General features: G+C 47.6%; 2 protein-coding genes across 4 annotated transcripts in view; both read right to left on the bottom strand.

Annotated features, from left to right (window-relative positions):
• Positions 1 to 536: 536 nt before the first annotated feature.
• Positions 537 to 13568, bottom strand: LOC135817883 (coiled-coil domain-containing protein 113-like). Its single transcript, XM_065331169.1, has 12 exons — positions 12803 to 13568; positions 10509 to 10591; positions 9709 to 9814; positions 7119 to 7332; positions 6857 to 6919; positions 4755 to 4835; positions 4189 to 4344; positions 2809 to 2916; positions 2138 to 2206; positions 1803 to 1853; positions 1152 to 1187; positions 537 to 743 (listed from the first exon to the last, which is right to left on the bottom strand). The coding sequence occupies exons 1-12, from the start codon at positions 13012 to 13014 to the stop codon at positions 540 to 542; spliced, it is 1383 nt and encodes a 460-aa protein (XP_065187241.1). The 5' UTR covers positions 13015 to 13568; the 3' UTR covers positions 537 to 539.
• Positions 13569 to 19448: 5880 nt separating this feature from the next.
• The window catches only part of LOC135817880 (carboxylic acid reductase-like), a 28454-nt gene continuing 21941 nt past the window's right edge, over positions 19449 to 25961 (bottom strand). For all 3 annotated transcript variants that reach the window (XM_065331163.1, XM_065331164.1, XM_065331165.1), the window contains 6 exons: positions 25639 to 25878; positions 22530 to 22686; positions 21844 to 21942; positions 21501 to 21694; positions 21160 to 21276; positions 19449 to 20750 (listed from right to left, as the gene is read on the bottom strand). In XM_065331163.1, the coding sequence (XP_065187235.1) occupies positions 20464 to 20750; positions 21160 to 21276; positions 21501 to 21694; positions 21844 to 21942; positions 22530 to 22686; positions 25639 to 25878 (1094 nt within the window). In that variant the 3' untranslated portion in view covers positions 19449 to 20463. The remainder of the gene's footprint in view (positions 20751 to 21159; positions 21277 to 21500; positions 21695 to 21843; positions 21943 to 22529; positions 22687 to 25638; positions 25879 to 25961) is intronic.

Genomic DNA, 25961 nt, shown 5'->3' with positions numbered 1-25961 from the left:
TTGGTACCAGCAAACCAGGGAGGAGTTTGTGGATGTGCTGCACGGGGTACGTCTGGACCTCTGGCTTTCACCCTGGCCTGCTCGGCAGTAACAGGATCTACTGCGGGTGATTCAGCTGGAGAGCCAGCAGCACCACCCAACACAGGATCTGTGACGGGTGATTCGGCTGGAGAATCAGCAGTGTCATCATCCAACAAGCTAGTAGGAGGAGTTGATACAGCAGAAGGAGGAGATGAGCATGTGTTAGGTTTTTCGAGATCAATTACAGCATCGGGAGCTGCTGCGCCTGGAGGCTTATCCTTACTAGCAGCTGCTCTAGATGTTCCGGATTTTACATGTGAGTATTTTAGCGGAGTATCTTTTGTTTCAAGTTTGGTGACGTTCATCAAGTTCTGTAGTTGTTCTTTTTTGGCAGAGTTTCTTGCTTCCTCTTTGGCTTGAGCAGCAGCTTTGGCTTCAATTGCATTGGAGGACTGGACTCTCTTGCCTGGCGGTGGCTGCTGTGTGGGCTTCACCACCGAGGCTCGGCGAGTCACTTCCTATAAGGCGAGCGGCCGGCTGTCCACCGTGCCGCTGGGCCTGACGATGCTCTTGAGCGGCGGCAGTGACATTGGTGGCGTTGCAAACGACTCTGCGTACCTGTCAAAGATCTGCGCCTGGGTGGCCGGCTGTGCCTGGCGAACCAGGTCACTGTACTCGTGCCGTAGCCTTGCCAGTTTCTGATAGGTGGTCTTGATAGCCATCTAGATACACACAAATAACACATCAAGAACAGCCCAGAAATACAGGTCATCAAATGCATAAACCGGTATATGCTGCGGCGGTAACCTGGGTTCTGTAGAATCGCTGACTCTCCGAACTTAATTCACATTCGATGCCAGGCTGGCCTGAAGCAGTTTATTTTGCCTGGCCATACCATAGCCTTTTCATTCTTCGTGGAAAATAGCATGGGTGCACAAAACGGCCACAGCAGCAAACATGCATTGCGGGCGCAAGTTGGACCAGCTTGCTGGGCTGCCTGCTAACCTGCATTAGCATTTCAACACCCATCTACAAACTACAGAATTCCACGACCCTTGGAGGTATGTTGCAACAAAGTTTCACTGTAATACCTATTACCTACTGCCCCATAACTGCACACTCCTGCTCACCTCAGAAATGTCAATCTTGCGCTGCCACTGACAGATCTAGACAGGATAGATGAAGAACAAGGACATGATCAACATCAGTACAGGGGAAGATGAGACTAGGGTCTCGGAGTAAGTTAGAAGGGAAATTCTTCATTTGAATAAGCCGATTCGCACCCTGCAGTGTCGCACTGCCGGGCCTATGCCAGAGACATGCCGCGCACTATATACATGGGTAGAGAACATGTGAGTAATGCATGATGCCAATGACAAATGGAAGCCTGATGTACACTCCCTCAAAGACCATTGGAAGTCAATTTCACCACCGCGCTATGTTGGGCTCAATGAAAGAGAATGTACTTGCCACCTGCTCCTTCTCTAATAGTTGAAATGAACAAATAGCCCACCTCCGACTTTCGCCAAGTCTACTGGCAGCTGCTATCGATTTGTTTTCAGGGAAATCCAATACGAGCAATATAGTTCCGCAGTAAATTCCCTGGGCAATACGCAAGTACGCAGGCCAATATCAATTCGAGAGAATGCAGTGAAGAAACCCATTTCTAGTCAATGAAACTTTCCATGGAGGAACCAGGAAAGTGTGCTGTAGATTCAGTCACTTCTATACAATGTCATGTACATGCACATTCCGGCAGCAACGGAGACCCGATCAATTACCTTCTTTTTCAAACTGTACAGATCGGCAGTTGTTTGTATGTAGTCCATCACCTGCGACAGGAACAGCAGATAACAGAGCATAAGGTAACAGTCAAGGTTGTTGGCAAACAACCATGGCAAGTCATCACCATTGGAACATTTGCAAGCTGAACAAAACCGTAGCAGACACTTATTGCTACACAAGGGTTCCTGATGTATTGTATGTTTAGGCGGGCCTGCAGCCTACGGGTTTGATAGGTGATTCCAGGTGACAATAATGTCAAAATAAGCTCAGTTTTCACCCACAAGGTTACTACACTCGCGTACAAGTACAAGTAACACCCAGTTTCACTCACCGGTGGTACTTTGTAGTCATCCTTCAGCTTCTTCAAACGCAAGTTTTCAAACTTTGCCTCCTCGCACTCCTGCAATATGCAAGTCAGCAGCACAACAGCCAATTCAGTATACTACAACAGGTGCACTTCAAAGTAAGAGTTCGTTTCCCAGGCAGAAAGTCTGTTCTTCCCAACACTACTGTCGCAGTGGTCACGACTAAGATTGCTTTATCCCACCAAGCCTCTTCCCCCAGTTAGTCCTTGTAAACATGTTGCCATCACGATGCCAGGAACACGGGCTGGCATTCAGTGTCACCCGGTCACCTTCTGGCCACGGGTAGCAGCTAATACCATACATGTGCCTTTCGGGTAACAACTTGGCAGCCCTGGCAGCCGAACTATCGGCTAAACAGCTTCATTTCCAGTCAGTACCAGTCGCATAACGCAGGAGGTAGGGAATAGAGTTCTTTAACACTACGCAATGAAACCTTTTTAAAATAAGATTTGGCTTCACTGCCGCGTCTTGTTAGATTATCAATTCTATAATAATATTGTAGTAGGAGTGAGTGAGTTTGGCATTTGACCATAGACTTGCTTTAAGTCACAACTTGAAGCATCTAAATGTATAACTGTGAGCTTCTTACCATACATAACTAGGCATCAACGTGCCCCCCCCCCCCCATTAAACTTACCCGAGTTGTGGTCTCCAGTTCTTTGTCAATTTTCCGCAGCATCTCCTCTCGCTGGGATATTGATCCCTTCAAGGCATCGGCCTCCTTCATCACTTTGGACAAGTCATTCTGAAAAAGGGGAAAAATGGAACAGGTGCGCTCCTTTAAGTGTTATGCGATGGGCAGGGTGCACTCCGGGTTCTTGCCTAAATGGGAGGCCAGGTGCATGAAAGGAACAACAGTATTGAGTAACTATCTCCGTTCATCCACAAGAGTAGAGCCACACCATAGGCATACACAGTCTTGCTAATGCCAGATGGGTTGAGTGAGAGAAAAGAGAGGGTAGGGAAGCAGAACTTGAGCAAATCTCTTACACAATACAAGTCAAAACAGCCTAACTACATGATTACTCCTTTACTGAAATGCGGGAGACAGCATAATGTCATGCTTACACCACTATGAAGGGACATGCAATGAATGGCAGCCAGGTTGAAACCCCACACACAATGCAACACCAAACAAAATGGGCTCAGGTGTGCGTAAATTGTGTTGCTTAGACTTTTAGACCAATGTTTGCTCCTCGGTCCCGATTCAAGTTTACGCATGACGCCAGTGATGATAATATCATCACTGGCGTCATGGTGAGAGATCACACCGATATAATGTATATTATAGTATGTGTCATCTCTCACCGCCATGATATATGCTAGGCAATGGAATTTTGATCATTTCATCATAATTTGAGGTGGTTCGCATAGAGTGACATCATCAGCACGGATTCATCACCCCATATGAACATACAGGATGATCTCACATCACCTCTTCAGGCTCAGCTATAAAGATTGCGAAGTTAGCAATCTTCACAGCTGCTTTCTCCTCTAACCACATCACGGCACATCTTCATAACGCAATTGTACACATACTGGTTGTTCATACCACCCTGCTTCACTTGCTTCCAACACTGTACCTGACCACGCCCCTGACACAGATACTGAAGGAAAGTGATACTTGAAACTGATACAAAACCACACGGCAGCTCAGCGCAGAGGGTTCTAGCCAAAGGGGGAGTAGGGGGGCGCAGCGCCCCCTACTCTGTTTGCGCCCCCCCCCCCCCCCCTGTGAAAAATTGCCGCCCCCTGCTCATTTTCCGATTTTCGTGTTTTTCATGCATAGATGGTTCATAAAGGCACATTTGTCTGGGGTGAAGTCAGGGATTCGCCCCATACGTTGCATTTGGCGTGGCAAGACGATATTGGAAAGTGGAAAAATGGGATATAGGGTAACTGTTTCCCATGCCCCCCCCCCCCTACTATTTCGACCTGGCTAGAACCCTGGTACCTGGATGAACAAAATTACTTTCCCAATTAAAATGGGTTACTAATACAGCGTGGAAACACCTACCCTGGATGCTTGCAAGTTTTGCACCGTACTAGCAGCGACGACTTTCAGCTTGAGAATCTGCTGTACACTCTGGTTGATTTGCTCCTGGTAGTCACGGTTCTGGATTTGGAGCTTCTCAAAGTCAACGGCCTTCATGCTCTCTCCAGAATCTTCTTTCTGTCGCGCAGGCATCAGCAAGTCCCCAAAACAGGATAAGAACAATTATTCTGAGACACTGTTGATATGCTGCAACACTACCGGAAATGTGCCAGAATTAGCTGTGCAGTCATTACAATGCACACAGATCAACTTACAAGTCAACCGTTTTTAGGAGGTTTGACTACCAGAGCTATGCTGTATGTGGATGGTAGATAATTGTGTTACATTGACCTCTCACTTCGTATTGGGCATACTTGAGAGTGTTATGGAAGACCATGACACAACAGGTGGCACATCCACCATACATCTGCAATACAGTCATGGCACAGTATATGCACAGTACACTCATCTACAGAACACACATGCAGTCTGTGACATGTTCTCGAACAATTTCTCATATATAAAACTCTATCCAGCGAGTGGCTCACCTGTTGGAGCTGGACGTCAACTTTCATTTTCTGCTGGCGCATTGACGTCAGGTTGAGCTGCAGCTTGGCAATCAGTGTATTCTACGAGAACAGAACACAAATGTGCAGTTATGTATCAGAGGAGACCAGTTGAACCTGTACATGGTGACCGATGGCCTACGTGACCATGCACCCGTCTTCAAAAGAACTCATCAAGGATGTAGCAACTGAACAGGCTCTGGCTAGGCCACTTTGTAGTCGACCAGATCAGCATGCATTGTTGCACAGGAGCCACACAGTAGCACGAGTGCTTGTTACCAGTGTGCATATAGAGGTAATGTGAATGACATAAGCGCGCTGCTGGATGCTTTGTTTTGAGTGGCAAACTGGTGCTTGTGAGGGCAACCCACACAAAGCATCTCAGATGATGATAATAATGACATGATGATGATAATAATGACATGATGATGATAATAATGTCATGATGATGACATGATGATGGCGTATTCACATAACCTCTACATAGAGCTTATGCAAAAGAAATCATAGTGACGAGTCAGCGGACTTCCGGAACCGCTTATTTAAGGGCGCTAAGTCTGCAGCGGAACTGCTTATAGGCGCTATGCTATGTATGCAGAGTAAGTCGCTAGTGCATCGCTGTGCCGTGATTTTGCCAAAGCACCTCAACTGATGATGCAATCGCATAACCTCTTTACCATGTTTGCCGTGATCATGTGTACCACTCACTGAAGCATGGAAAACAGGAGAATGGGTGCTGATGACCTACCCTACCAATGGCAGTGAAATATGCAAGATGTCAGGTGAGCACAGAATGGTAAGATAAGTAACATGAAGAGGAAACTGCCTTTCCCATTCTAGGTTTCCTGTTTGCGTCTTTCCCTCAAACCAGTGAATATTCTAGGTTGCCCTTCCCATTTCATTCTCTCCACTTGAAGTAATGAGCATTCTATCTCAATGTAGAAATTCCTACAACAGATGCGAGGAGATAATAATGACATTGGCAAGACGTGATTGCCTCCTAGACCTTCTAAGAAATCGTCAGGCGAAATTACCGGTCAGTCGGCGACACGCATTTTTCACAAAAATTTGCGTTTCACCTGCTGGGAGAGTATGCGTGTACTCGAGTCTCATCCTGAGCACGTTTTTTTCTTCTTTTTTTCAGCTCCAGTATAGCTGTATTTTTCATTGCAAAGCCGTCCTCGATTGTTGTGTTCGTTGTTCAAACGAAGTGGACATTCAATCATGAAGGCAGAGGACATAGGAGCCTGATTGGAGTTTCTCGTGGCATAAGACAGCCACACAGAGACACTTTGGGATTTTCTGAATATAAAATACCGTACGCACGATGCTGAGATCAATTTGTGCGATATCAAATAATTGTTTATGATCTACCACATCGAGCAGAACGGGATCCAAACACAAGCTTACCGACGGTTAGGCTGCCGACCTGACTGGACAAATGATCCCTGGCTTCACCAGACGCCAGAAGTCGGACACCATGTCTTTTGCCGCGACGTCCATCTCCAAAAAGAACTCCATCTTCGTCGTGAAAAAGGCTTGAAATACTCAATATTCAACCGAGATTCGCGGTCTCACCCTTTCTCAGATCGAATCATTTTTTGTTGTAGCAGTTGCAGGGCAGATCCCCGCCACTACTTCAACAGGCGATGGCTCCAAAGCATGCCTGGAACAAGCCATATCGAGGTTGCAAGCCACCCCTCTCAGCAAAAAATTCGAAGAAATTCGAAATTTCAATGGTGGAAGATATACTATGAAGAGAATTTCAAAAAGTATGTTTCGCGGAGCGATCGCTCAACCTACGTCATTCAAACTTTGCAGGATGGTTCAGACGTACATGCTAGGCATGGAACCACAGGCGATGATGCCATAGCTGACACACAGAGTAACACACACAGCAGATTCGTGTGCACAGATACTAAATTAGTGGACGTCGTCATCTTCTTTCCGCTTATCTCGAATGTACTATGACGTGCTATTTCGCCTGACGGACTGTCCGTGAGTATTCTTTCTGACACCCCTCCAACAGCATTGGACAAATTAGGGCTTCAGCGAACTCAACATTGCAAATGCGGAGAACTCACCCTTTTGCGAAGCTTGTCTTCGAAGTAGCGTACAACTTTCTCGCTCATGATTTGACCAGTAAACTGCAGACGAGAGGTACAGAAACCAAAGAAAGTCAAGAGGCATGATTGCAAGCAGGTCAAGTTCGAGTCGTGGAAAACTAGCCGAATCATTCTTCAACACACACTCATATGCACACACACGCACACACACGCACACACACACACACACACACACACACACACACACACACACACACACGAGCAGCAACACAGCTCTCACCTGATTTTTCCCGTTCTCAATGACGTCTCGCTGGAAGTCAAACTCCATCTTGCGCAGTTCGTCGAGGCAGATTTTAGCGTCTTCACTCCTTGCAAGCTGTAACTCAGTCTGTCCCTCAAAGTCTCTTCTGGCGAAGGCAAGCTCCCGCTTAGCACACTCGACCTCCTTCTCTACGATATCGACCTTCTGCTCCATGGTGAGCCGCAGTGGACGGCTGTGAAGATCAGCACAAGATGTAGAAACACAAGTAAACAATGAACAGAGCACAATCAATCACAAACAATTTCTATTTTAGTATTGGTCAATATCTAGATCTATAGTCTGTTTCAAAAAGATTTACAATCAGGTTTGGGTCTTAAAAAGTATGAAGATAAGGGAAATTTGGACCACAAAGTACATAGAATGGCTTGTTAGGACACGGCAAATTGTTCTGTGAAGGTTTCGGAACAATTGGACCAGCCGTTAAGGAGTTAGAATTTCGGCCAGGTTTCCGGCCTTTTCCCATGGTTTACAATTTGCCCAGGAAGCCAGTATCGATTTTTTATCAAAACCCACGATTTATCCTTTACTTTTTGGCCTTGTGGTTATGAATGCTGTCTGCTGACCCTGAAGTTGTGAGTTCAAATCCCAACCTATCCTCAAGTCAAACTAACGTGTTACTTTTTTTCATTGTTTTGGTGATCAAGCTGGTACAAGACAAAGAAGATGGCTGCACCAAACGACTTGTTGGAGGTCGCGCTTCCTGCCGAACTGACTGACACTTGACTGGCTCACGCCATGTGAACACACCCACAACACTGCAATGGTGTGAGTGAATATGGAAGTCATCGCGCTGTAGCTTTTTGAGATTTATTTTAGTATTTCAAGATCGCCAATTTATTTGAATTTACCAGTCAATGCCGTCTTCTATCAGCGTTCACAAGCGTCTGCTTTTCTCAAAATGTCGTCGAAGTCACACGGATAGCTTTGCCAAGTCATGGCCTTGGGAATGAGTCCGTGTCGATGTCGTTTTCGTCACACGGCATCGCAGCTCAAAGAAACTATTTTGGTCACAAAACGGATTGGGACACATGCCGCTCGTCAACATTTACAACACTTTCGTTTCGACATGTCCTCTCTGATCTGACTCCATTATCGGTACGAGGAAGAACTCGTTTGTTGTAAACCAGACGTACATGTACATGACTGTATCAACGTGAGTGAGTTGTCATTTTTCCTGCTTTCGCGCGGAATATTTCTTCGAGTTCACAGTGAGTTTTTCCAGGCAGCGCTCGAGTGCTCATACGGTAAGACGCCAAACTCCGCGGGCGATCGCCAGGATTGTAAATCTTTTTGAAACGGACTGTATACAGTAAAACCTTGTTTAGGCGACCACCCCCACAATGCAAGCAAAAACGGTCGTTAAAACCAGGTGGTCTTTAGAACAAGGTCCTATTCTTCCCGGCATGCCGCATTACGTACTTCAAAGTACATACAATTCCACATACTCATACTGACAGGTGTTGGATACAGAACACCTTCATGCGGATGCATCACCCATGAGTTGTCACACTTCACTCAAGTGCATCACGAAGTGCACCCTACACTGTCATTTCCGCTGACTGAATCCGCTCGCTTCTCAGCGCATCTCAATCCTGTTGCAGTCAAGCCTACCCTGAGCCAGGACAGCACTTTGGTCATTGTACGCAGGTCAGATATGGCACTTGGTACACTAAAAGTCGGTTGCTGGTGGTGCAATACAGGCAGTCGCTGTTTCCGGTGCAGTTTCTATGAAGAACTGCCAATTTGGACGTGTAGTGTGGATATTTGCTACCCCGATCGCGTGAATGCATATAACACAATTGGCCCAACTGCAATCCACGCTCATACCAACAAAACATACAGGCTGCAGTCTACCCCCCCCCCCCCCCCCACACACACACACAAGGCAGCATAGCCCACACATCACCCATAGGATGTGCGGTGCATCCAATAGGTCATAATTATGGCGGAACAGGCCTCCTCAAATCTCACAACACAACACTCACTGCTGTCTTTCTACCGCAAAAGGCCCCAACATGTGTCATGTGCTGACGTCTTTACAAAAGTGTAACACCAGGAACTACCAGGTAGAACAAAATAATAGGGTTACTTGCAGGCAACCATACTTGCTGCACAATGGCCCGAACCCCACATAACATGCAGCCCGCAGACTGGACAGGACAAATGCACGGGCGAGAATCATATAAAGTTCAAAGCAGTGCATGTACTTGCAATTTGTTTCCTAGCTGATGTCCAGATTGATTATGAACACATTGTATTACAGTTTGTGTGTAGCTGAGGCTGCTCATATGCACTTCACTGTCAAGTATAGCTGCATGTTCTTAGGTAGAGTAAAACCTGATTTAAGCGACCACCCCACGGTGCAAGCAAAAGCAGTCGTTAAAGCCAGGTGGTCTTTACAACCAGGTCCCACAGTGTCTGTGTAGAAGTGTCGGTGCATGGAAAAACGGTCGTTAAGAGCAGGAGGTCGCTTACACCAGGTTTTACTGCATACGGTCCATCGATATCAGTTTAATATTAAATTATCAAATACTCGTAGCCAGCACACCTTTCACTTCCTGCGCCTTTCGCATGCTTCTTGCGTTGCTGACGAGCCGTCCGATCCACACCAGTGCCAGGTCCTGCACCACCGGTAGCAACGGGAAGGTCCTTGACTGCACATACACACACACACACACACACACACACACACAAACACACACACACACACACACAGGTAAAACAAAATGTTCCGTGTAAGTATATGTGTGTGTGTGTGCGTGTGTGTTTGTGTGTGTGTGTGTGTGTGTGTGTGTGTGTGTGTGTGTGTGTGTGTGTGTGTGTGTGTGTGTGTGTGTGTGTGTGTGTGTGCGTGTGTGTGCGTGCGTGTGTGTGTGTGTGTGTGTGTGAGAGAGAGAGAGAGAAACAGAGACAGACAGACAGACAGACAGACAGACAGACAGACAGACACACACACACACAGAGGCAGTGAGCGAGTGAGTTAGTTTGCTCGCATGGGTGTGAATAAAAAGAGATAGATACTTCGAAGTAGAAAGGCAAGTGATTCGTGAATGAAGGAAAAACCCATTCCGACGGCGGAGGACAGATCAATAATTCATTGAGCATAAAAAGAACGAAATACAGAAAAATGATGATTGATGGATGGATGGATAGATGGATGGGTGTGTGGATGGGTGTGTGTGTGGATGGATGGATAGACAGACTGACAGAGAAAGGGGAAGGGGGCTTTTCTCAACTGGCAGCGGCGCTCGTATGTGCTTTCATTCTTTAACGTCGAAAGTCAAACGGACAATCATACTTCTCAGGTGCTCAACAGTATGTAGCAGTCCTCACAACACAAGTACTCACAGGCATCAGGATCCTTTCTTCTCAATCTTGTAAAGTAGCTTTGATAGATGGTTGCTTCTTGCATCAGAACCTTCGTCTGTGTGCTGCATACGTACAAACACATACATACACTGCCCTGTCCACTTCACAACACAGTGGACTTCTTGGGAATGCACACTACAGTACTATCGGTCGCCGAAGAAGTGTGTGTGTGTGGGGGGGGGGGGGGGAAGGGTGAGCCTCCTAGCCTAGACCGTTCTTTTTTTATGTGTTACTGTCTATGCACAGTTGAGTCACCGTGTATAAATTGGTATGCTAGGCTTGGTGGAATTCTAGCCTGGCCGTTCTTCGACGCCCGACAGTACTGTAGTACACAATGAATAAAACATGAATACAGAAACAAGGCCGGTCGAGGCAGAGGGTTCAATGCACAAATGTCAAAAACGTGAATATAAACTTGCTGGAGCTTACAACTTCTTTTTGAGTTTAGTTCACGATAAGCAAAATAGCACCCTCAGTGGAGTATTTGAAAATAAAAACCAGTATCACCGCTGTTAAGTGTTAGCTGCACTTGGACCGCGGCAACTTAGTTTTCTGCACGTGAACCATGAAAAATCAATGCATGCTCATGCATAACCAGTCAGCTGGCCTGCTCGCCCACGCATTTGACAGGTAACAATTCCATCAAATTTGAGATATGGCTTCGTTCTAAGTCTCAAAACAGTTCTAAAGTCACCAAACCACGCTGGTAATCGATGGCTATTCAATGTTAACATCTTCAGGAAGACTTAAGCCGTTTCCCGAGAGTTTGGGCATTGTTGCCGTTATTTTTCACGGTGTTCTTCTTCCTCCTGTCTGGAGCTGCAATTGCTTCCTGGAATTATTTGAAAGGTATTTCGTGCGGCTGTGGGGGGTTCCAACAGGCATAAACTGACATCGCTATAGGATAACTGATAACTTTCACCCTTCAAGGAGGTAGAGCAATGAGAATTTTTTTGTGGCGGTCGTCCAATTTTTGTGGCGGTCGTGGCTGTATTTGTGCACTTCCAAGGCTTTCATTCTGCCTGATATTACTCTCTACTGTATGGGAATCGTTGTTTAGGCACATGTAGCTGTCTTATTTGGTAGATCTGCTGTTTTCAATCACTTGGGACACTTTGTCTAGCCTATTTGTCTTTCGTTCGTGCCATCTATCAGTTTTGTGGGGTGCCTTGGCCTGTATTTGTGAAGTTCTCGAGTAAAGACCCTAATTCTTGACTGGAGTCACGACTTGAATTGTATTTGCAGGGCGAGCCCTCGTTCACGCAGTTGTCCTTATCGTAATAGCCAATATCTGCTTGCTGGACGGACTAGCGGCTAGAATAGGGATGACTAAATGGTCCAAGTGTGTACTAGTACACGATTATTGTTTCCATCATCGTGAATGGAGCGTTGTGGAATTGCAGTCGTCTGACTTTGGCACTGAGGACATGAGGAGAGTTGATTGTTACTTCTGCTCAGCAATGAAGCGATCATCAGCTCTCTTTGTTCTAATTATTGAGAGGACATACCGGCATCGCAATCAAGTAAAGATTAGGCAAACCTCGCCAACCTCCAAAGAGAGTCGAAGATATTTTCTCCAAATGCAAAGACGATCTTTGTGAGTTTGTGACTTGCATTTGCGTGCATACATGAGCAAGTCACGAACCACGGCACGTGCGCGGTTACCATGCCATCTCGAACCTACGCCATCCTTCTAAGTTGCCGCTTCTTGCCAGCCGTGGTATAGGCGACGTGACGCACAGCGACTTAGGCACACCCACACCCACATACATACCCACCACACACCTCAGACATGCCCATCGTGGAAGCGATGATAGCGAACAGCTATGTTAGACATAGCAACTTGTGCTGGGATTACACCATTCAACAGCTTGCAAGGCTGATGAATTGACCGCCACTATTTTTAGCCTGGTATCCACCACACAGCTGTTTGAAGTGACTTTTTTCACACACACACACACACACACAACACCCCCCCCCCCCCCCTCCCCCCCCCCCCCACACACACACACCATGTACCACACACACACACACACACACACACATGCACACACCTCAGACCTCAGACCTGCCCATCGCGGAAGCGATGATAGCGAACAGCTATGTTAGACATAGCAACTTGTGCTGGGATTACACCATTCAACAGCTTGCAAGGCTGATGAATTGACCGCCACTATTTTTAGCCTGGTATCCACCACACAGCTGATTGAAGTGACTTTTTCTGGCCAGTGAATCCCTATTTTTCATTCACACACATACACACTGTGACTAACCTATAATGATGCAGGGTAGCAGCCAGCTCGGTCACGTTCATCTTACTCAGCTCATCAGGGTCTATCCTGATATTCACTGCAGGGTCACGCTCACGACCTGGCGTTGTGCCGAACCTGGCCGACGATGTCAATGAGCTTGTGACGCTGCTCTCCGGAGGTTCACTGAAGTCAATGGCGGGTACATCCACCATGGGGCTTGATGCGTTGCTCATGGTTGTTGAATGATTCAACTCAAAACCCAGCGTAGATCTGCAATCACAGATGAGGACCCTAGCTTGCTCCTGCTATTCTCGTTTTCAATCAGTCCTGCTCGCCAGGCAGCTTGAGGACAGGATTCGCTCGCTGGAGCTGTTGCAGCAGGCGATATCCGACTGACTCGTGCAGACCGTGCTGAGCTATGTCGATATCCGCCGGTGAGACTACCAAGTCAGAAAATCTTCGCTGGCGCTTTTCTAACACAGAACTGCTGCTTAGCAAGCTTTCCCGTGTCCAATCCGCATCGGATCCGCAAGACTACCCACAGCGAATCAAGCAGGTAGAGACAACCACGATGCCAAGCCTTCGTCAGAAAAACTAAGTTCTTTTGCCGACTATGACTCAGTTTGAGGCATGACCGGTTGACGACGATTTGGAACTCGAGCGAAAGGCTGAACTGCTTTACAAAAATCAGAAGCTTGGTCGGTGGGCCAAAGGCAAATGCCAAGCGAAGCTACTGCGTCGCTGAGTAGTCTACCACTCAACTGTCTGTTACTTCGTCTCAAGCTCAGCTGCTGGACCCAGTGCGACTGGTGCTGGTCCAGGCCAATCACTAATCAGAGCAGCATCTCACCCTAGGCTAGCACTACTCCACTACGGCACTAGGCATCTACATTGTAGCAGCACTCCCTGGCCTGGGCCTGGCTCAAAAGCTTAGGCTATCGTTGTTATGGTGTCGCCCATGTCGGAGTCGTCCTGGATACTGCCCCTGATCCTGAGCCAGGATTCGCAGCCAGGATCTGTCTTTTATTTCGCTATTTTTTTGGTTCTCCACCACCGCGTAGATCTACACCACTGTCACCAGACTCCAGAGTCCAGCATCTACATAACTTAAGGTGGCAGTCTGGGTTCAGAGGGTCAAAAAACAAAGTTTCGATTTTCTGTATTTTTTCACTGGCAGCGTCTTGTGTATGGTCCAAAGGGTTTATCCTGAAAATTTGAGCGTAATCGGGTGCTTCCTTCCGGAGATATAGCCGCGCAAAGTCTGCACAATTGTTTTTGAAATACTGAAATATCAGCAAATTTCTACAAAATTTAGGTTTGCACACTATTCCGATTTTTACCGTCAATCTTTGAGCGATTTCATTAAAATTTTCAGGAGCGACTCCTGGTACTCCTCTGCGCTGCAGACTGACAGCCGCGCACGATGTTTGTCACCATGGCAACCAAGATAACTTTTGCGCATGCGCAAATTCAAAAAAAATTCAAATTTCGACTCTCATGATCTCAGCTGATCGCTCTGCTGTTGAAACTAGTTACTTTTGAGTAATTGTTTTGGAGTAATTGTTTCTTGGAGCTAACCCCTTCGTTGGCTACTATGGGGAAGTCTAGAGCCAAGGGAAAGCCCGGACGATCTAAGAAAAGGAAAAGAACGTTCTATGGAGTGTCTCAGGCGCCGAAGGCTCCCTCTGGTAAAATTTCGCCTGCAGAACAAATTCCTGACTTGCCACTGTCTGATGACGACCTTGAAGTGTCAGCTGAAGCCACGTCTTCAAGCAGCGATAGTGATGGAAGTGGCGGTGAAGTCGACAGCAGTTCCTCCGACAGTGACTTGGATGAAGAGTGTGAGGAAGGGGCGCATGGATTTCGCCTGATTGATCTCGAGTGCCTTCAGCAGCTTTTGTCAGCTGCAGTTTGTTGCAGTGGCTGTAATGGCGCAGTCACGATCAGCGAATCGCAACGGGGAGGCCTTGCATCATGCCTGGAGCTTTCCTGTGTTAACTGCGGCGACATAGCAAGCGAATTTATGTCCAAGAAGTTCAATCGGGTCTGGGAGGTGCACAGACGAGCAGTATTCGGAATGCGACTGATTGGCCGTGGACGTCAATCAATGGTAAAGCTGGCGGGTGCACTGAATATGCCATCACCTATGAGTCGGTCGACATTTTACAGCCATGCTAAAGGCCTGCATTCCGCGTCCAAGAGCGTCGCTGAGCGTAGCATGACTGAGGCAGCTGAGAAAGCAGTGTCCGCAGCAGATGGGGGTAGCGATATCGCTGCTTCCTATGACGGTACCTGGATGCGCCGAGGATTCGCATCGCTCTTCGGAGCCTTCACTATAATTGCATATGATGTCGGCAAAGTGGTGGACTGCGAAGTGCTTTCAAAGTTTTGCCACAAGTGCACGCACTTGGCGTCTAGAAAAGAGAAGGGAGAGCTAACCAAAGATGACTATGATCGACAGATTGCCGAACACGATTCCTCAGTCAACACCACTGTATCAGCTCCTGCCATGGAGAGTGCAGCCGCCAAGACTCTGTGGGCCAGGTCCTTTGAGAGCCGCAAGCTGAGGTACACCACCTACATTGGTGATGGAGATACCAAGAGTTTTAAGGCTGTGCGTGACGCTTGTCCGTATGGGCCCGAGGTGCCTGTAGTCAAGGAGGAATGTGTCGGCCACGTTCAAAAACGCATCGGTACCAGCCTAAGAAAGCTGAAGAAAAACCTTGCGGGCAAGAAGCTTGCTGATGGGCGCACTATAGGCGGACGTGGTCGCCTCACGGATGCCATGATCAACAAGCTGCAAGCCTACTATGGCATGGCTGTGCGGAACAACAGCGGAGACTTGCAAGCCATGGCCAGGGCCATATGGGCATCCCTCATGCATCGTGCATCCAGCGACAGTAAACCTCAGCACCAGTATTGTCCGCCTGGAATTAACAGCTGGTGTAGATGGCAGCAGCAACAGGCAGGTGGTGATGTCTACGCCCACCACAATATCCTGCCAGAGGCAGTATGGAAGGAACTGAAGCCGGTCTACATTCGGTTGTCCGACCGGAGTTTGCTCGAGCGCTGCCAGAAGGGTGCTACGCAGAATCGCAACGAAGCGTTCAATGGACTCGTGTGGCAGTTGTGTCCAAAGACAGGCTTTGCATCCGCTCCCACTGTCCAGATGTGCGTCTACCTGGCCGTGGCCTGGTTCAATGATGGAGGTGTGGCAGTGAAACGCGTTCTGGACGAGATGGGCCTCCCTACTGGATACCATACGACACGTCTCATCAAGCTGCTAGACCGTGAGAGACAGGCACATGCTGCCAGAAAGAAGTCAGAAGAAGGGAAGAGGTCACGAAAGAAGCGAAGGAGGATCAGGAAGGGCATCCAGGATGAGCAGCAAGAGGAAGAAGGTTTGACATATGAAGCTGGTGGCTTCGACTAAGTTCTAGTAAGTTCTAGTTGGACAGACATACCTCCATCTGTACTTGCACAGAGCACTTTTTTTCTCCATTTTCCACTGAGTCCCGTACCTCTTAGACAGCGTAGCAAAGAACCTGTAAGTCACAGACCCCATAAACCATACATTTTTGGAAACTGTGAGCATTTATCAAGGTGCTAAGTGTCATGGATTTTTATATTTGTCTAGTAGCTTTGAGTAAAGTGCTACTGATCGAGGGCCTAAATTTTGCGCGATTGCATGATTTTTGTTTGACAGCTTGAGTACTTTGTTCTGAATATGATTTCAAAATTCCGCTCCACTTAGCACCTAGGTATATGTGAAGGAAATCCTGTGGAGCACTCAGTTTCTACCCAGCTTCTTTCTGCGTTTGCATATTGCGTCTAAGGTATTGGTGGTACGGCATAATCGCAGATTTGACTATTGTGCCTGCGGATTCCCATGTGTGAGCTTGATTTATACTTCATTGGACTTAGTGAAATACACTGGGTATGTGGTCAAGATTTGAGCAAAATTCATCAATTATTATGGAAGTTACGGCTGTGTTCATGCGGTCGGGCCGCGAACCCAGACTGCCACCTTAAAGGGGAAGTTAAGGCAAAAATTAAAATTTCACCAGTTGTAGTCTTCGGGGTGCTGAGTCGAATGGTCTTGGTCCGAGGAAGCTGAGACGCTCCCTTCCTACTTGAATCCCAATCGAACTCGCGCACTTCCACCGAAACTGGGTGACTGCGCCCTACTAGATGGGGATTTGTATGCAAAATGTCACTAAAAGCGCCGTTTCGTTCTTATAAAAGCACGGATGACCGCGATTGGCCCATATGTTGCAGTCTTTTGGACGCTGAGTCGCCTGGTTTTGGTCCGAAAAGGCTGCGATGCAGCGTTCCTCCTTTATTCCCAATCGAACATGGCTGAACAAGCGGTCACGTGCTCCTGGGTGCCCAAATCACCTGGTCACCACGCCAGCAGGCGACAACTTTCACACCAAGATTCAACTTGAGTTCAACTCGAGTGACAGGACTGCACCCAAAAAAGGTCAAACAGGCTAGTAAGTTGTACCCTGCAGGCACGGTGACCAGCCGACTGGTGTACGCAGGAGCACGCGACCGCTTGTTCAGCCATGTTCGATTGGGAATAAAGGAGGAACGCTGCATCGCAGCCTTTTCGGACCAAAACCAGTCGACTCAGCGTCCAAAAGACTACAACATATGGGCCAATCGCGGTCATCCGTGCTTTTATAAGAACGAAACGGCGCTTTTAGTGACATTTTGCATACAAATCCCCATCTAGTAGGGCGCAGTCACCCAGTTTGGGTGGAAGTGCGCGAGTTCGATTGGGATTCAAGTAGGAAGGGAGCGTCTCAGCTTTCTCGGACCAAGACCATTCGACTCAGCACCCCGAAGACTACAACTGGTGAAATTTTAATTTTTGCCTTAAAGGGGAAGTATACCCTAAAATCAAATTTTCACCAGTTGTAGTCTTCTGGGCGCTGAGTCGAATGGTCTTGGTCCGAGGAAGCTGCGACGCTCCCTTCCTACTTGAATCCCAATCGAACTCGCGCACTTCCACCGAAACTGGGTGACTGCGCCCTACTAGATGGGGATTTGTATGCAAAATGTCACTAAAAGCGCCATTTCGTTCTTATAAAAGCACGGATGACCGCGATTGGCCCATATGTTGTAGTCTTGTGGACGCTGAGTCGACTGGTTTTGGTCCGAAAAGGCTGCGATGCAGCGTTCCTCCTTTATTCCCAATCGAACATGGTTGAACAAGCGGTCACGTGCTCCTGGGTGCCCAAATCACCTGGTCACCGCGCCAGCAGGTGACAAATTTCACACCAAGGTTCAACTCGAGTTCAACTCGAGTGACAGGACTGCACCCAAAAAAGGTCAAACAGGCTAGTAAGTTGTACCCTGCAGGCACGGTGACCAGGTGACTGGTGTACGCAGGAGCACGTGACCGCTTGTTCAACCATGTTCGATTGGGAATAAAGGAGGAATGCTGCATCGCAGCCTTTTCGGACCAAAACCAGTCGATTCAGCGTCCAAAAGACTACAACATATGGGCCAATCGCGGTCATCCGTGCTTTTATAAGAACGAAATGGCGCTTTTAGTGACATTTTGCATACAAATCCCCATCTAGTAGGGCGCAGTCACCCAGTTTCGGTGGAAGTGCGCGAGTTCGATTGGGATTCAAGTAGGAAGGGAGCGTCGCAGCTTCCTCGGACCAAGACCATTCGACTCAGCACCCAGAAGACTACAACTGGTGAAAATTTGATTTTAGGGTATACTTCCCCTTTAACTTCCCCTTTAAGTGTCATTGTAAGCAGGCTGCAGAGTTCGCTGTTGCCCAAGGAGTCGTAAAATATCGGTATGTTACGACTCGGACTCCTTGCTAGCTCACGGCCAGGGAGTCGTAAAAGCAAGGGCTTTTACGACTCGCTGCTAGCTAGCTGTCGTCCAGTGCTGACCCTGCATTTGTGGTTGACATTTGTTTTTCCAGTGCAGCATGCGCAGTGCAGTTGGAGACAAAACAAGAAATTAAAATAATTAATATTTGTGCAATGCAGTGACCATGGTGACTATGTATTTGTTGTTGTTGTTTTAAAATCTTTATTCTCACGATAGCCATAGCTATTTTGTTGTTGTTGTTGTTGTTGTTGTTGTTGAATACTTTATTTATAGTGGGAATCAAAACAGGCAAAAGCCTTATGACAATGGACCCCGGCACTATTGTTGTATTAGCAATACTACAGTACGCACAAGCTAGAGCTCAGTATCATACTACTTCTTGTACTTCTTGTACTAACGTTATCAGTAGTCGGTAGTCGGAGTGTAGACCCAGTCAGTGCACAGGTATCTCTTCTGCAGGGTACCTCCTCCCCCCCCCCCCCCCGGCCCGGCCCCCTTAGGTAGATCTACCCCTGCCCTAACAGTCCCTATCTAAACACGGTTCCTATCTAACTTTCTAGGTGCCCCTCACAGTAGTACTATAAGTCAGTCGAATTATTTCCAAAGTCACCAGTCCATGTATGCAAGTAAGTCTGACTGATCAAAACCAAAAACTAGAAGCCTTGGCCAGGTGCTGATTCTTGTTTGCAGATTATGCACGTGTACATGTGCATGCATGCAGCAACTAGCAGTAGAGTATGCCTAACTAAAGTTAGTACATGTAGATTGTATCCACTCCACCTCCGATCCACAACACACGAACAGTCCTACACTACGTACAACGATTGTTTTCCAAATTTTCACCCACGAGGGCATCATGAGGGATAAAGTACATGACACACACACACACACACACACACACACACACACACACACACACACACACACATACATACAAACATACACACACACACACGTACATGTGTGTGTGTACAAAACTGGCTAAAAAAGTCCATGAGTTGCTGCGCATCATAAAACAAAGGCGAGAAAGCTTCAAAAATAAAGTGTGAGTAAATTGTGCAAATCAAAGATCGTGTTTTGGTTAGACACGGGCCAGCCGTGATTTTTCAACAGTGTAAATCTTTAGCCGGGCAATGATACGTACTGATCTGCTTCCTTGGCTTGGTACTACACTGTGTGTAAGAGCTATACTGTGTAATACCACAGCAAGTATAATTATGTATAAGCATCCAGCAGGCATGACTGTATGTATATCAGTGTGCCCTATTCGAAATCATCAAAACTAAAGTCCGATGCTGCAAACTGCAATAGAAACGTTTCAGTGCATTTAGATCGTACAACGATCATTTGAACAAGCTGTACATGTATGCGTAACGTTTTCTCTGATTTGTTAAAAATTCTACGAAACCTTATCATATATACTCTGTGCATATGATTGCACTCAAGTTTAGACAGTTATGAACCAATGTATTCCTAGCATCTGCAAAAAAAACTATTCTTGATGACCAATACATGTATCTCAATCCATATATGGCCATGTCCATTTTTGCAGGACGGTGATTTTAGTGTTTTCCTGTGCGATGACATTCTCCAAACTGTCTCTGGTCTCGCGTGCACATGTGATATAAGCATCAGCGGCGTGAGTCTGTGGATCTTGCGTCTTGTCTGTTCCTCCCTTTGAGTTGAAGTCAATGTTTTTTTGTCGTGTCTTAGTTCAAGTATGTGAATAATTTCCATACCTAAGGTAAACAAATACTTGTCCTTTGTGTTCCAGCGTCCCGGTCCCGGGGCATAGTAAGGCTGTAATTCCGTAACATCATGTTTACACATCCACAGTTGGGTTCTCGAGAAGAGGCTTTGACGCAGCCGTTGCTGGCAGCGCACCGTGCATGACAAGGCGCAGGAAGTAGGAGTGGTAGTATTCCTGGCCAGGCGTCACTGGCGTCTGCTTCATGCCCGCGCCACGGAGCGCATCCTGTGTTTTGGTGCTGGAGTAGCGGTGACTGGAGGCAAGGCCACCTCTGGCAGGCAGCAAGAGCAGCAGGGACGATGCTGTCAGGTCACCTTGCTGGCTGGCTGCTTGGACGGACTGACGGAAACTGGCATAATCTGCATTCAACAACAGGAGGAAATACACCTAAGTGATAGAGACTAAGAACTGCAGATGATCAGCAATAGAACAATTTAATAAATTCACGTTTCGCGTTTCAGTTTGACCGAGTGTTCCGCATCCGTAGGAACGCCACCACCCTCACAGGATCAAAGGCGCAGACACGGCTCCTAAAGCGGTGGGACCATAAACCTACGAAATATATACTCCAAAAGGCAACAAGTAGGTACTGGAAAGAGGAATTGATCTTCGGCGTAGTGAACACAGGGAATGGCTGCAGAAAGGAGACTACAAGACCACTGTGAATAAACTCATACTGGACTGCGTGTCCACAAGAAGACGATCAGGCACTCGTCCTACAGCTCTGCTATTCCTAAGACTGCTTTTAAATGCGTCAGGTACACTTACCACTGTCCTTGATCTGGTAGCCAAAGCTACACAGGTACCCCAGAATGTCTTTCCACGAACATGCCTTCTCCGAACTGTCCGGGACCAAATGGTACACCGGAAGCTCTTTGCCGTCAGCTGCAGTAAGATAAATTCATATTTGGTAGAAAAGTATTATGCACAGATACTGGGCCAGAAAAGGAGAAAACAAACCCATAGCATATTGGTGCAAAGGTGAATGCACACTGTGACATGGGCTTCGAAAATGGGACGTACGGCGCAGTTCCACAGGCATAATCAACGTACTTTTGCTAACAGTACTTTGAAGAAAAGAATGGTCAAAGAAGGCCGCGACTGCTTACCATTCGTAAGCGATGCCGCGATGCTCACAGTGGCTGCCGCCACATAGTCCACATTGACAACGCTGATCAACTTTTCGTCACTGCCATGACCCGTCGGTGCGGTGCCAAGTTCCACAACGCCGCGCAGCAGCCAGTAGAGCCAGTCACGATGATTCGAATCGCCCGTCACCGAATCCGCTCCAACCAGGCCGGGCCTGAAACAGGGCACAAACAAGCCAGAAACACATCCATGTACACAATGCTGCACATATCAACAAGACGTGTTTGCAGCCACTGGAAGAAGATGATGTGCGTCTAGTCTTTCCTTCATTTCTGGACATTAAAAAACTTCCAAGACGCTTACCTGGAGATGGAGATAGGACAGCCTCGCTCTAGCACCGCAACTCGCAACAGCTCTTCGCAGACGTACTTAGTCTGACTGTAGCCGCTCAGCAGTGCCAATCTGAGAGCAACAGGATAGTGCAGAGTGTATTCAAACACTTCATCTTGTGAAGCCTGCACAGCCAATGGAGGCTATACACACTCTCCATGCGTATGGTCCGCGGCACTGACCTCAAGATCCCGTGAAAATATGAATCAATGTAGTGCATAATCTTGCTCACACTATAATAATTATATAACCTCACACACATGCACACATTTGTTCACACCCATTCACTGACACATAAGGCGTGTGATGGATGGATTATCACCATACAGCCCCTGCACGAATGTCTGGTGTGCAAAAGTGCTTCATTTCTACGGTTAAAATCTGTTAAGGAGCCTGGAGCCACAGCCCTGGATTAATCAAAATAAAGCTAAACAAACAAACAAATAGATGGTATGCCAAATAACGTGCAACTAGACTTGAGAGGGCATTGCACACAAGTTGCATACACATTATACTACAATGTGTACATGGTAGACCCTGGCCTGAGCTCTGCAGGAATACTAGTCACAGGTAACCGTACAACTTTGAACTTTGTATGCAACTACTCTGCAATGCCCTCCAAAGTCTAGTTACACGTTATTTGGCATATCATCTATTACCTGTGCTGGCTACAGGTATCATTCTCTGTGAACAGGGGATCTCCCGGCTGCCCACCCAATACGCCCACCGACGACACAAAGTGCATTCGCTTCGGCCGGCCACGACATGCCATGTCGAGCAGCGCCAAGGTGCTCCCGACATTGACGGCATGGAGAGCTGTGGAGACACACACTCAAACACACACACACACACACACACACATGCATACATGCACACACGCAAACACACACACACACACATGCATACATGTACACACACACACACACACATACACACACATCGTACACACATACACACAATCGCACGCAAACACACATGCACACGCACACACACACACGCACACACAAACACAAGCAAACAAAAATAATTATATGCACACATTTATCAATTTTCTCCTGATCAAATTGCAGTGTGGTTGGAAGTTAAGGCCAGGTGTTCGAAGTGCTCAAAGGAAAAGAGCTGCATGAACCAATGTACATAAATAGACGAGTGACAAGCACGGTAGAAACACTACTATTCCGTGGTTCGGTATCCAAGACCATTTTTCTAGCCAGATGGTCTGCTTGTTTGCCTGGTGGCCATTGCAGTTTCTCGCGATTTCCTGCTTCTGTTGCTGGCTTGCTGGGGAGCGGCCATGCTGGTCCGCTTTGGACAGTGGACTGTGGTAGAGTAGTTTGCCTGTGTGGCGTGTTAGAGCTGTCGGAGGTCTCACCTACCGTTCCGCACCTCCTGCTGGACTGTGGTCACCGATACATGGCATGTGCGCTCGCTTCGGAGTACAGACAGCGATACGAGTACAAGCTTCGCTACATCTAGGTTTGGCTAGTTCGGTTCGCGTTTCTGCGGAGTTGCGCTGTTGTGGCGAGTGATCATGTCGTTACAGGGGATGATGCGGGCCATGGAGGCTCTAGCTGGAACGCCAGCAAGTGATGCCTCTCTGAAGCGGGGCATGTTGGTGCGAGTGCTGTTAGGGATTGCGCAGATGTACAGATTCGACCTGTGTGTGACCTGGGAGAGCTGTCGGAGTCACCAGAGAGTGTTGCTTCCAGCGTTGGCGTTGATACCGGTCGAAAGTCGCCGAAACAGCTCCCCAAACTCGACTCTGTTGGCATCGCAAATGCGGACCACCTCCTGAAACAGTTCCGCACCTGCATGAGCGACCTTTTGGAGGAGCGCATGGAAAGGGTCCTGGACTCCATTGCTAATATCCGTGAGGAGGTGTCAGTCGTCCGTAACTCATGTAACGGCTTAGACTCTCGACTTACTATTCTTGAAAAAAGACTTGAAAAGACGGATACTCAGCCCTTGCAGCAAGCGATCAGGTCGCAAGGCGAAGAGATCTGATGTGTGGCTGCTAGCGCGGACGTAGCTTGCAGTCGAGTGAGGAGGCTGGAGGAGTGCCTGGTCGGCACCCAACCAGCATGTGCCAGTCCTTCACCACGAGTGCATCCAGGACCTGCGCAGGCTGTGGGTGCGTGCCAGGCACCGTTGCACCCCGACTCCTACTCCAGGGCTGCGGCCGCGCCGGCTACCCACGGCTTTCGTGCCCAGGCTGCCCAGGCTGTACCAGAAAGGAAGTATCCAGGCTCAGTAACGGAGCCAGCAATGCACACAACGGTGACATCTTCCTATCAGCGCCCTGCACGCAAGCACGAGAGGTCAAGGGGTGCCAGTCGGCTGAAGTGTAAAGCCGTCTACGTTGGCCGTGTTGATGTCGGTTGCTCTGCAAATGCAATCGCTAAATGGTGCGAGGACCGCAGTGTCACGTCAAATGTTCAGTATCTGCTGCGCGGTATTTTGGTCTGGCGTATGCCCACCTGGTTATTTCAGAGGAGCATTGGCAGAAGGTCCAGAGTATAGACTTCTGACCAAGTGGCATTTCGGTTCGTGAATGGTGCTTTAAATCAGACCGCATCACTCAACAGAACTGAGTTTGTCGCTCAATCCACTGGCCTCAAAAGCAACTTGCGTGCTGGCATTCAGGAAGTTCTTTCCCGGATGTCGTCCTAGAGGCTGTCCCCCAATCTATCAAAAACAAAGATCATGCTCTTCCCGTTCCAGCCGGAATTCACATCTCTCATCCATCCCAATTTTCCAAATCCAATAGACATAGTGTCTTCTCACAAACACATTGGCATTGTATTTGACTCTGCACTCTCTTGGGCGCCCCACATCGAATATATCTGTCAAAAATCAAGCAAATCCTTAGGAATTCTCTTCCCCCGCTGCTCCTACCTCCCAATCTCTTGCAAGCTTCTTTTTTATTCAGCCTATCTTCGCCCAGTATTCGATTATGCCAATACGTCTTGGGCTGGATTGTCCTGGTCCGCTTCTGCAAAGCTTGAAATACACCACAAGAAAATCCTTAAAATCCTCCTTCGTCAACCCAGCATGCTCTCATCATCCGCTCTTTATAAACTCGCTCACACAACTCCGTTATCACATAGACGCAGTGCACACCTGGCTGCTCGGACTCGCTCGTGCTCCCCAAGTGTAACTCATCCACTTTTTGAGCTCCACTCTCTTTATTGCATTTTCTGTTTGGCTCACTGTGTCCAGAGAAGTTAAGGATATGGCCTCACTCCGCCTGTTCAAGATCCGAGCGGCCCCTTATTTACTACGACATAAGTAGCTCATCATTCACATGTCCTTTGCGTCTCTATTGCTTTTCACTGTTTTTATTTGACATTCTCTTTCTTTACTAAGTTGTTGTAGCTGTTGATTTGCTACTCTTTTGTTTTCCCTCCCCTTACTTTTGTTTTCGCCGTGATTGGCAATCATTCACTCTCTTAATTAACATTGGCCAGTGTTTCCACCGAGTCTTGAGATGTTGTGATAAATAAATAAACAAGATACTAAAACACTGATCTTCAGAGCAGTAGATCTACATGCATCTTTGTCATATAGCCCATGATTAGAAGGGAACGAAAACGTTGTTTGGGAAATTTTCTCAGTGTTCCTTTTGACTGGTGTGGATGGCGTACATATTCTACATTGAAGAATTGGAGACACTTCCAATTTGTTTTAGGAAATAATGATCGTGTTTGCTTTATACACTTGACACACAAAAGGGAACTCTTCAATTTATGTTTGCTGCAAACCATGTACCTTTGTAGGGCTTGGCTGCCGAGACTTCTGCACCGTTGTGAATGATCAAGTCTGCAGTCTTGCACAGCAGCTCAAACCGCTCCTCGCTCAAACCCAGCAGAGGCTGGGAGAGGTCGCCGGGAAGAACGCGTATGCGCTGTACATCGCTGCTCTCCAGTGCTGGCTGCAGCGAGGACAGGCGCTGGAGAACTTTCTCGCGACATTTGATCGATGCAACCGCCTCAGTGGAGCTTTGCGGCACTACAAAACAGGGAGAAACGCAGCAACAGTGAGGCATCCAATGTTAGTCCGCCTGGAAGGCAACATCACTAGATGTGGCCATA

Source organism: Sycon ciliatum, chromosome 5 (genome assembly GCF_964019385.1).
Source record: "Sycon ciliatum chromosome 5, ocSycCili1.1, whole genome shotgun sequence".
In the NCBI taxonomy this organism is placed as follows: Eukaryota; Metazoa; Porifera; class Calcarea; order Leucosolenida; family Sycettidae; genus Sycon; species Sycon ciliatum.
The sequence above is the reverse complement of the archived record's forward strand: the minus strand, read 5'-3'. Positions and strand labels throughout refer to the sequence as shown.

Bases quoted from the DNA above. Each gene is read 5' to 3' on its own strand.
- LOC135817883 (XM_065331169.1), bottom strand. From the start codon at position 13,014: ATGAGCAACGCATCAAGCCCCATGGTGGATGTACCCGCCATTGACTTC. The intron at 2,207-2,808 runs GTAAGTTTAATG...TGCATATTGCAG, and splicing joins AACTGGAGACCACAACTCGG to GAGTGCGAGGAGGCAAAGTT. The intron at 1,188-1,802 runs GTAATTGATCGG...TATCCTGTCTAG, and splicing joins TGTACAGTTTGAAAAAGAAG to ATCTGTCAGTGGCAGCGCAA.